Source organism: Salmo salar, chromosome 10 (genome assembly GCF_965601325.2).
Source record: "Salmo salar chromosome 10, fSalSal1, whole genome shotgun sequence".
Lineage (NCBI taxonomy): Eukaryota > Metazoa > Chordata > Actinopteri > Salmoniformes > Salmonidae > Salmo > Salmo salar.
Window position 1 is genome coordinate 24975001 of NC_138300.1, and position 12091 is coordinate 24987091.

Consider the following 12091-nt stretch of genomic DNA (forward strand, 5'->3'; position numbering starts at 1 on the left):
ATTGTTATATAAAGAACCAAGGCTAACTGGACTGATTTAGTGGAGGGACGATGGAGACAACTGTAGGAGGCATGGTCTTTAGGGGCCAAGGAGATAGAAGATAATGTCTTATTGCGTCATTTGTCTGGACCTAATAATACACCTGTGAAGGTAAAGTGATTGTAATATGCTGAATTGACCCTAGTTCAGACTCCTAAACAGTGCTTATATTATGGCCAGTGATAATCATGAGGGTGTAGTCAGTGTGACAACATATACATACATATACATGTACAGTGTTTTTGACTGTTGAAATATGATCATACTGTAGTTGGTATGACCATAGAGAATTTATAGTACATGGTGTGTGACAACCATTTTTGTATTTTTTTTATTTAATCTTTATTCAAGTAGGCAAGTCAGTTAAGAACAAATTCTTATTTACAATGACGGCCTAGGAACAGTGGGTTAACTGCTTTGTTCAGGGGCAGAACGACAGATGTTAACCTTATCAGTTTGGGGATTCGATCTAGCAACCTTTTGGTTACTGGCTCAACATTCTAACCACTAACCACCTGCCGCCCCAAAACCATAGTGTGTGGTCATAGTAGGTCAGGGCTTGATGGTAAGGTGTGTTAGTGCTGAGCAGGACCAAAAGCCTGTATCTTCAGGACCACGATGGAATAACACGGCTTTAGCCCCACTGGGTCTTCTAGCCCTGGTGGACGTACCTGTGAAGTGTCATGGTTGAAGATGATGGAGCTGAGGTCTCCACAGTTATAGTGTGTGATGAGGTCCTCTGTGGTGAAGGAGCCCTGCAGACTGCCTGCTCTCACACTCTCATGCTGCAGCAGGGTCTGGTTCAGAGCAAACAGCACCTGCAGACGGAGGAGGGAGGAACTGTTAGGGACTTTACCGTGTGGAACAATGAGAGCATAACAGCACTACTGGAACTTTCCCTGTATTATGACTCACACTAACACAAGCACACACATACTGCACTGTACAGGCACACTGTAGTGGAAATGTATGATGTATAGTTTACAGAAGCTTATTTCTATTAGTTTCCTAATGTTGCCCATCAAGTGCAAACTGGCTGCAGGTAAAAAAGACCACAAGACGGATGGCAAAGCTCCAGTGTCTCCACCCCTCTCCTCTCTCAGGGAAATAGAAAGGAGAGCTGAAAAGACAGAGAGTGCCCCTTTAAAAATAGCTCTCTCAGGGCCTCAACAATGTAAATTTACAGCCCCCATTAAAATAAAAAGTAAACCCTCTTTAGAGATAATTTATGGCGTGCAGCAGCAAGCGGGCCCAGCGACACTGCAGCTGTCCCAGACACCAGGGGTTAACCCTCCCAGCTCCCGCCCCCTCACTCCCACACCCACCACTGACTGGCCTGGCAGCCCCCAGCCAGCTGTCAATCAGGGATAAGTGTTCTGACAGGAGCGCTAGGTGGAGGGTGCGAGGGAGAGAGTGGTTTACTCAGAGTACACCGGATTGAGTTTCACGCTGTCTCACATTCCGCCCACTGACACATTCATATCCTACGGTGGTGCGGTCAGTTGATTTGCACCCTTGATTACGTACGTATGTACAGTATGCATGTATACTGTATATCATCGCTATTTACTTCTCCGCCCAGCCCTTTATTCCTAATTGCCTCCAGCCGGGTCAGTAAAGAAAAGTGATGGCTATGGTAAATACTGATGGTCGACAGCCTATCCACATGATTTGTGTGTAGGCTTAAGGCATACAGCCGTGCAACTGATCTATCCCGAATTCAACGCACTCTGAGTTATATGTAATAATTCACACAATTATGTTACGTTTTTGCAATCACTTATTGAACTGATAAATGCCTTATTGTATTGCCTTATTGAATGTTGCTTAAACTGTTAGTAACCTTAACAATGAGCTCAGCACACCCTAATCCTCTCTCTCTCTCTCTCTCTTTCTCTAGTCTGTGTAGTTTGAGGTCATGGATTTGCTAACCAGTCTTCCAGGCAGTGCCTTAATAGGGTGCCTCTGTTCTAACGAGGGGAGAAAACACTAGAGAGCTGACAGCAGGGATGCCTCTCTCTCCCTTTCCCTCTTCGTTCGTTCGTTCCTCCCTTCCTCCCTCCCTCAGTCCACTCTCTAACCTCTTCTCATCTTTCCCAATCGCACGCACGCAACCCCAGGACCTCACTCAGCCTCTCACACTGTAAGGAGAGAGGTGAGTAATCTTATTTATTTTATTAGACGCATTTCACAGAATCTATTTTCAGCTGAGAGCGCAGCGGCGTGCTGTCCTCCTGCCAAAGTGGTAATCCCAAAATGGGCCTTGATCAAACCTGTGGCCATAACGGCAAATATGCTTTCATTCCCGCTCCAGGACCCCCTGCCGGCTCCATAATGACAATACCTCATATATTTATTTCTATCTCACGTCTGCTTGCTTTATTGTCTTAATTTTCCCTCCCCCAACGCCGGGTCACGTTGGAAGGTGAGGCCTGGCAAGCTCAAGCACATATGTGCGTTGGCGTTGCCCAAATCCTTGACCCACACGGCTCTATGCCTGCCCAGGGCTTTGTACTGCTGCCAAGAGCAACGCCAGAGCAGGCCCTGGGTAGAAAGAGGGCTGAGGTACGGGCTGGGGTAGGGGCTGCCAGCCCCTCTGTACTGCTGCCAGTGCTGTGAGTTTCCTTAAATACAGAAAACTGCACCAGACACTCTGGACCTGGTGGAGGAAGAGGGAAGGAGTGAGGGAGTGAGGAAGGGGGTGGAGGGATTTTTGGAAAGGGGGCTGTGAGTGGTGAGGTGTGGTAAGTCAATATTTTTCTCACACTGCGGAGACTGCACATCTCTGTGCTGTTGCCATAGCGCCTTTGCTGTGATGTGTTGAATGAGTGTGTGTGTGTGTGTGTGTGTGTGTGTGTGTGTGTGTGTGTGTGTGTGTGTGTGTGTGTGTGTGTGTGTGTGTGTGTGTGTGTGGACGCTCCTCAGCAGAGGAAGTGGAGGACCATTGTCCTCAATGAATTTCATAAAAATAAAAATTGTTAAACATAAAAACTTTTTTTGTTTGTTCATAAAACAATACTAAATATACTAATGTCACCAAATAATTTATTTTAACACTCTTTTGCAATGATTGTCTAAAGTAGTCTCAACAGCACTCTATAGGGTAGTACCATAGTGTAGTGTAGGCAGAGGACAGCTAGCTTCCGTCCTCCTCTGGGTACACTGACTTCAATACAAAACCTAGGAGGCTCATGGTTCTCACCCATTTCCATAGACTTACACAGTAATTATGACAACTTCCAGAGGACGACCTCCAACCTATCAGAGCTCTTGTAGCATGAACTGACATGTTGTCCACCGAATCAAAGGATCAGAGAAATAATTTAGTACTGAAAGCATAAGCTACAGCTACCTTGCACTGCAGTGGATAAAATGTGGTGAGGAGTTGACTCAAAGAGAGAGAAAGACAATAGTTGACCAGTTTTTAATAAATTATTTATTTTTTAAATGATGGAGAAGCAAGAGAGAGAGCAAGAGAGAGCTTCCTAAAATATTCAGACCCCTTGACTTTTTCCACATTTTGTTACATTACAGCCTTTTTCTAAAATTGATTAAATAAAATAATAAAAACTTCAGCAATCTACATGCAATACCCCATATTGATAAGGTGAAAACTGTTTTTTTTACATTTCAGCAAATGTATTAAAAATAAAAAAACGAAATACCTTTACCATTGATCATCCTTGAGATGTTTATTCAACTTGATTGGAGTCCACCTGTGGCAAATTCAATTGATTGGACATGATTTGGAAAGGCAGTGCATGTCAGAGCAAAAACCAAGCCATGAAGTCAAAGGAATTATCCGTAGAGGTCTGAGACAGAATTGTGTTGAGGCACAGATCTGGGGAAGTTTACCAAAACATTTCTGCAGCATTGAAGGTCCCCAAGAACACCATGGCCTCCATCATTCGTAAATGGAAGAAGTTTGGAACCACCAACAATCTTCCTAGAGCTGGCCGCCCGGCCAAAGTGAGCAGTCAGGGGAGAAGGGCCTTGGTCAGGGAGGTGACCAAGAACCCGATGGCCACTCTGACAGAGCTCTAGAGTTCCTCTGTGGAGATGGGAGAAACTTCCAGAAGGACAACCATCTCTGCAGCACTCCACCAATCAGGCCTTTATGGTAGAGTGGCCAGACGGAAGCCACTCCTCAGTTAAAGACACATGACAGCCTACTTGGAGTTTGCCAAAAGCACCTAAAGACTCTCAGACCATGAGAATCAAGATTCTCTGGTCTGATAAAACCAAGATTGAACTCTTTGGCCTGAATGCCAAGTGACACGTCTGGAGGAAAACTGTCACCATCCCTACGGTGAAGCATTGCTGTGGGGATGTTTTTCAGTGGCAGGGACTTGGAGACTACTCAGGATCGAGGCAAAGATGAAAGGAGCAAAGTACAGAGGGATCCTTGATGAAAACCTGCTCCAGAGCGCTCAGGACCTCAGACTGGGGTGAAGGTTCACCTTCCAACAGGACAATGACCCTAAGCACACAGCCAAGCCAACGCAGGAGTGGCTTCGGGACAAGTCTCTGAATGTCCTTGAGTGGCCCAGCCAGAGCCCGGACTTGAACCCGATCGAACATCTCTGGAGAGACCTAAAAATAACTGTGCAGCAACGCTCCCCATCCAACCTGACAAAGCTTGAGAGGATCTGCAGAGAAGAATGGGAGGAACTCCCCAAATACAAGTGTGCCAAGCTTGTAGCGTCATACCCAAGCAGACTCTATGCTGTAATCACTGCCAAAGGTGCTTCAACAAAGTACTGAGTAAAGGGTCTGAATACTTATGTAAATGTAATTTTTTTTAAATAAATTAGCAAACATTTGTAAAAACCTGTTTTTGCTTTGTCATTATGGGGTATTGTGTGTAGATTGATGAGAAGAAGAAAAAAACGATTTTATCAATTTTAGAATAAGGCTGTAATGTAACAAAATGTGGAAAAAGTCAAGGGGTCTGAATACCTTCCGAATGCACTTCATATATTTTTCTTTCACTTTCACTTACTTAGCTAGCGATTTCAGCTAGTTTAGCCTACTAAAACACACAGTTCATGTTATTTTGCTGGCTATGGCAATCCAACACTGGAACTTTTCTAAGTAAAGGGAAGCTTTTGGTTTGTCACCGGGGCCCGCCGGTATAACTGCTAAACGGCTTTCTGACTGTACACTGTACTGCATGATTGTAGCAGGGTTACTAAAGCGTTAGTTCTAGTAGCTATGTTGACAATGACGTTGTCACCACTGATAAATCCATGATAATCGAGAATTTCAATAAGCATTTCGCTACAGCTGGCCATGCTTTCCTCCTGGCTACCCCAACTACGGCCAACAGCTCCGCACCCCCCCACAGCTACTTGCCCAAGCCTCCCCAGCTTCTCCTTCACCCAAATCCAGATATCAGATGTTCTGAAAGAGCTGCAAAACCTGGACCCGTACAAATCAGCTGGGCTAGACAATCGGGACACTCTCTTTCTAAAATTATCCGCCGCCATTGTTGCAACCCCTATTACTAGCCTGTTCAACCTCTCTTTCGTATCGTCTGAGATCCTAAAGATTGGAAAGCTGCCGCGGTCATCCCCCTTTTCAAAGGGGGTGACACTCTAGAACCAAAATGTTACAGACCTATATCCATCCTGCCATGCCTTTCTAAAGTCTTCGAAAGCCAAGTTAACAAACAGATCACTGACCATTTAGAATCCCACCGTACCTACTCTGCTGTGCAATCCGGTTTCCGTGCTTATCACGGGTGCACCTCAGCCACGCTCAAGGTACTAAACGATATCATAACCGCCATCGATAAAAGACAGTACTGTGCAGCCGTCTTCATCGACCTGGCCAAGGCTTTCGACTCTGTCAATCACCGTATTCTTATCAGCAGACTCAACTGCCTTGGTTTCTCAAATGATTGCCTCGCCTGGTTCACCAACTACTTCTCAGATAGAATTCAGTGTGTTAAATCGGAGGGCCTGTTGTCCGGACCTCTGGCAGTCTCTATGGGGGTACCACAGGGTTCAATTCTCAGGCCGACTCTTTTCTCTGTATATATCAATGATGTCGCTCTTGCTGCGGGTGATTCCTTGATCCAAGTCTTCGCAGACGACACCATTCTGTATACATCTGGCCTTTCTTTGGACACTGTGTTAACAAACCTCCAAACGAGCTTCAATGCCATACAACACTCCTTCCGTGGCCTCCAACTGCTCTTATATACAAGTAAAACTAAATGCATGCTCTTCAACCGATCGCTGCCCGCACCCGCCCACCCGTCGAGCATCACTACTCTGGACGGTTCTGACTTAGAATATGTGGACAACTACAAATACCTAGGTGTCTGGCTAGACTGTAAACTCTCCTTCCAGACTCATATTAAGCATCTCCAATCCAAAATTTCGCAACAAAGCCTCCTTCACTCACGCTGCCAAACATACCCTCGTAAAACTGACTATCCTACCGATCCTCGACTTCGGCGGTCATTTTCAAAATAGCCTCCAACACTCTACTCAGCAAACTGGATGCAGTCTATCACAGTGCCATCCGTTTTATCACCAAAGCCCCATATACCACCCACCACTGCTACCTGTATGCTCTCGTCGGCTGGCCCTCACTACATATTCATCACCAGACCCACTGACTCCAGGTCATCTATAAGTCTTTGCTAGGTAAAGCTCCGCCTTATCTCAGCTCACTGGTCACCATAACAACACCCACCCGTAGCACGTGCACCAGCAGGCATATCTCACTGGTCATCCCCAAAGCCAACACCCCTTTGGCCGCCTTTCCTTCCAGTTCTCTGCTGCCAATGACTGGAACGAATTGCAAAAATCGCTGAAGCTGGAGACTTATATTTCCCTCACTAACTTTAAACATCAGCTATCTGAGCAGCTAACCGATCGCTGCAGCTGTACACAGCCCATCTGTAAATAACCCATCCAATCTACCTACCTCATCCCCATATTGGTTTTATTTACTTTTCTGCTTTTTTGCACACCAGTAGTTCTACTTGCACATCATCATCTGCACATCTATCACTCCAGTGTTAATTTTCTAAATTGTAATTACTTCGCTACTATGGCCTATTTATTGCCTTACTGTACCTCCTTACTCCATTTGCACACACTGTATATATATTTTTTTATTGTGTTATTGACTGTAATTTTGTTTATCCCATGTGTAACTCTGTGTTGTTGTTTTTTGTCCCACTGCTTTGCTTTATCTTGGCCAGGTCACAGTTGTAAATGAGAACTTGTTCTCAACTGGCCTACCTGGTTAAATAAAGGTGAAATAATTATATATATATTTTTAAAGTAGGCTGTGTGTAGTGGTTAGTGGTTAGGATATGATGGTTTGGTTTGAAACGTTTTTTTCGCCTGGTCACAGCCATCTGATGTGTTGTGCACTGAAGACCACAAGCAAAGGGAAAAGGTGAAAGGAGAAGAGCGCGTAGATGCAAGAAGGACGAGCAAAGTGATCATGCTGTTTGTAAGTGGCTGCTATGAAAGTGAACCGTGTTTGCGTGTGCTCAGGTGTGTATTCATTCCCCCAATTCTGTTGAAAAAGATTTCTTAAAGAAGCAAACGGAACGAAACGGGGATAAACATACCTGCATTTGTTCAATAGAAAATGTTGTTTGCAACTGTTGCACTAATGATTACACTCTGTTGTTCTGCCTCTAAACAAGGCAGTTAACCTGCTGTTCTTAGGCTGTATTTGTAAATAAGTATTTGTTCTTAACTGACTTGACTAGTTAAATAAAATTTAATGTGTTGCTGTCTGTCACAATGATAACTATAATTACAAAAGTATGTGGACACCTGCTCATTGAACATCTCATTCCAAAATCATGGGCATTAATATGGAGTTGGTCCCCCCTTTGCTGCTATTACATCCTCCACTCTTCTGGGAAGGCTTTCCACTAGATGTTGGAACATTGCTGTGGGGACTTGCTTCTATTCAGCCACAAGAGCATTAGTGAGGTCAGGCACTGATGTTGGGCGATTAGGCCTGGCTTGCAGTCGTCATTCCAATTAATCCCAAAGTTGTTAGATGGGGTTCAGATCAGGGCTCTGTGCAGGCCAGTCAAGTTCTTCCACACTGATCTCGACAAACCATTTCTGTATGGGCCTTGCTTTGTGCACAGGGGCATTGTCATGCTGAAACAGGAAAGGGCCTTCTCCAAATTGTTGCCACAAAGTTGGAAGCACAGAATCATCTAGAATGTCATTGTATGCTGTAGTATTAAGATTTCCCTTCACTAGAACTAAGGGGCCTGAACCATGAAAAACAGCCCCAGACCATTATTCCTCTTCCACCAAACTTTACAGTTGGCACTATGCATTCAGGAAGGTAGCGTTCTCCTGGCATCCGCCAAACCCAGATTTGTCCATCGGACTGCCAGATGGTGAAGCGTGATTCATTACTCCAGAGAACGTGTTTCCACTGCTCCAGAGTCCAATGGCGGCAAGCTTTACACCACTCCAGCCGACACTTGGTATTGTGCATGGTGATCTTAGGCTTGTGTGTGGCTGCTCGGCCATGGAAACCATTTCATGAAGCTCCCGATGACCAGTTCTTGTGCTGACGTTACTTCCAGAGGCAGTTTGGAACTCGATAGTGAGTGTTGCAACCGAGGACAAACGATTTTTACACGCTATGCGCTTCACCACTCGGCGGTCCCGTTCTGTGAGCTTGTATATCCTACCACTTCGCGGCCGAGACATTGTTGCTCCTAGACGTTTCCACTTTACAATAACAGCACTTACAGTTAAGCGGGGCAGCTCTAGCAGGGCAGGAATTTGACTAACTGACTTGTTGGAAAGGTGGCATCCTATGACGGTGCCACGTTGAGCGTCACTGAGCTCTTCAGTATGGGCCATTCTACTGCCAAAGGTTGTCTATGGAGATTGCATGGCCGTGTGCTCAATTTTATACATCTGTCAGCAACGGTGTGGCTGAAATAGCCGAATCCACTGATTTGAAGGGGTGTCCACATACTTTTGTTCGTGTAGCAACCTCATGATGGGTATATGGAAAATTAGAGTACTTTGTACTGGGTGAATGGAATAGGAATGACAGTCATCCAATATGTTCTAATAGAAATAAGGCCATGCTCATAAAAAAAAAGAATTGTACTCCCTCGTCTTAAACGGAATCGATCCCCACTGGTGTGTGTGTGTGTGTGTGTGTGTGTGTGTGTGTGTGTGTGTGTGTGTGTGTGTGTGTGTGTGTGTGTGTGTGTGTGTGTGTGTGTGTGTGTGTGTGTGTGTGTGTGTTGACAGACAGAGTGGCTGTCTTTCAGATGAAAAAAGCCTGTGGGCTCTCCTTCTCCGTGGTCAACGTGAGTAAAACATTTAAACGTGTTAACCCTCGCAAGGCTGCGTCCCTAGCTGCGTCCGCAGAGCATGCGTAGACCAGCTGGCTGGTGTGTTTTCGGACATAGTCAATCAATCCCTATCCCAGTCTGCTGTGCCCACATGCTTCAAGATGGCCACCATTGTTCCTGTTCCCAAGAAAGTAAAGGTAACTGAACTAAATGACTATCTCCCCGTAGCACTCACTTCTGTCATCATGAAGTGCTTTGAGAGACTAGTCAAGGATCATATCACCTCCACCCTACCTGACACCATAGACCCACTCCAATTTGCTTACCGCCCCAATAGGTCCACAGACGATGCAATCGCCGTCAGACTGCTGTCATGACGTTGGCCTCTTTGAGTACAGGGAGGACAGTTGACCCCCTCTCCCCCTTTGCACCATCCCCCAACCTACCTTCCCCCACCCAGTCCCTGTGTGAAGAAGTATTCAAATTCCAGGAGAGTATCGGGCCACATGGCCCATAGAGAGACACAGGAAATTCTTCCAACTCACAGAATTGGGGAGCCAAGCGACATTTGTGTTCTGGAGAAGGTATGAAAGATTGGTGAAGAATCCAGCTACGAACTGGTCCGCTTGGTACAATTTTGTGATACTCGGAAGAGACAATATAGCCATATTACCATAAAACTGTTTATATAATAGCCTCAGTAATGAGACTTGCATCCACATGGTTGTATAGAATGTATTAATAAGGATAAAGCTTTTGTAATACATTGAGATGCTATGTACTGATGTTAATGTGATAGAATTGTATTTCTGTACCAAGTCTAACTCAGTCATCGGCACGCCCCCAGGGACACAGACAGGACCAGGTGTCATTTGACAAGCCTGTTCTATGTTCACTATAAAAAAAAACCTGACTTACTAGTCTAAGAGACCCGGCCTCCACTCCATTGCGAGTTGGCCAATAGGTTTGACCATCCAAGTACTCTACTGAAAGTGAACTATACCACGTGGTTAACTTTTAGACTATTGATACCGACAGAATAAGAACAAGTCTTTGATATTAATTATTAGTCTGCAGCTAAGTAAATTATATCATTGAACGCGATGACCAACGAAACATCCATTCTATGACGACATTAATGAATGTCGCTTTGAAAGATCCATTCTAACCGAGAGAGAGAGAGAGAGAGAGAGAGAGAGAGAGAACGCGGACAGAACTCTCCAACCGAACGACGCTCCAACAAGGATCCCGACGACACACTGAGCGTAAATATATATTGATTGCAATTGTTCTCAAATGAGTGAGCGTTCATGGGCAAAGGATTAGCATGTCAGTTGTTAATATTAATGAACTGTAGGGTCTTCTCAGCTGCCCTTTATGACCCATTGTTAACAAGACACCAGCCATGCCTGTTTTAGCCCACTAGGGCACATTACTCTACCAATTCTTTGTGATGATAATTACTGTTTGTATACTTTATGTGAATTACTTAGTTTAGTAAATAAATGATTTTAAGACAATTGATGTATGGATGATTTTAGTAAAGACTGGGTTCGTGCAGATACAACAATTTACGACGTTTGGAATGAGACTGGACGCGAGGTAAAATACACCATTTAAACCAGAAGATAATCGGCCTATACTATAATAGAATATAATATATAATGTTATAATATAGGAAAGTTATATTAGGAAAATTATAACTTTGTAATCTGAATATTTTCCTTGGTGCCCCGATCTCCTAGTTAATTACAATTAAACGATTAATCAGTTTAATCGTGTGATAATAATTACAGGGAGTTAATTGATAAACATGTCTTCAGTTTAATGGTACCCCAAAGACACGACACTGCACACTGCCCTATCACATCTGGACAAGAGGAATACCTGTGTAAGAATGCTGTTCATTGACTACAGCTCAGCATTTAACACCATAGTACCCTCCAAAACCCTGGGTCTCGACCCCACCCTGTGCAACTGGGTCCTGGACTTTCTGACGGGCCGCCCCAAGGTGGTGAGGGTAGGAAACAACATCTCCACCCCGCTGATCCTCAACACTGGGGCCCCACAAGGGTGCGTTCTCAGCCCTCTCCTGTACTCCCTGTTCACTCATAACTGCGTGGCCATGCACGACTCCAACACAATCATCAAGTTTGCAGATGACACTACAGTGGTAGGCTTGATTACCAGCAACGACGAGACGGCCTACAGGGAGGAGGTGAGGGCCCTCGGAGTGTGGTGTCAGGAAAATAACCTCTCACTCAACGTCAACAAAACAAAGGAGATGATTGTGAACTTCAGGAAACAGCAGAGGTAGCATCCCCCATCCACATCAACGGGACAGTAGTGGAGAAGGTGGAAAGTTTTAAGTTCCTCGGCGTACACATCACGGACAAACTGAAATAGTCCACCCACACAGACAGCGTGGTGAAGAAGGCGCAACAGCGCCTCTTCAACCTCAGGAGGCTGAAGAAATTTGGCACCTAAAACACTCACTAAGTTTTACAGAACCACAATCGAGAGCATCCTGTCGGGCTGTATCACCGCCTGGTATGGCAAATGATTCGTCCACAACCGCAAGGCTCTCCAGTAGTAGTGCGGTCTGCACAACGCATCACCGGGGGCAAACTACCTGCCCTCCAGGACACCTACAGCACCCGATGTCACAGGAAGGCCAAAGAAATCATCAAGGCGTGGTCAGTGCAGGTGCATCAAAGCTGGGACTGAGAGACTGAA

The 12091-nt window shown here is 45.1% G+C and overlaps 1 protein-coding gene across 1 annotated transcript in view; it reads right to left on the reverse strand.

The window, feature by feature from the left end:
* trabd2b (TraB domain containing 2B) overlaps positions 1-12091 on the reverse strand; it is a 102436-nt gene that overhangs the window by 40828 nt on the left and 49517 nt on the right. Inside the window, exon 3 of the mRNA XM_014216488.3 lies at positions 711-857. Within this exon, the coding sequence (XP_014071963.1) occupies positions 711-857 (147 nt within the window). The remainder of the gene's footprint in view (positions 1-710; positions 858-12091) is intronic.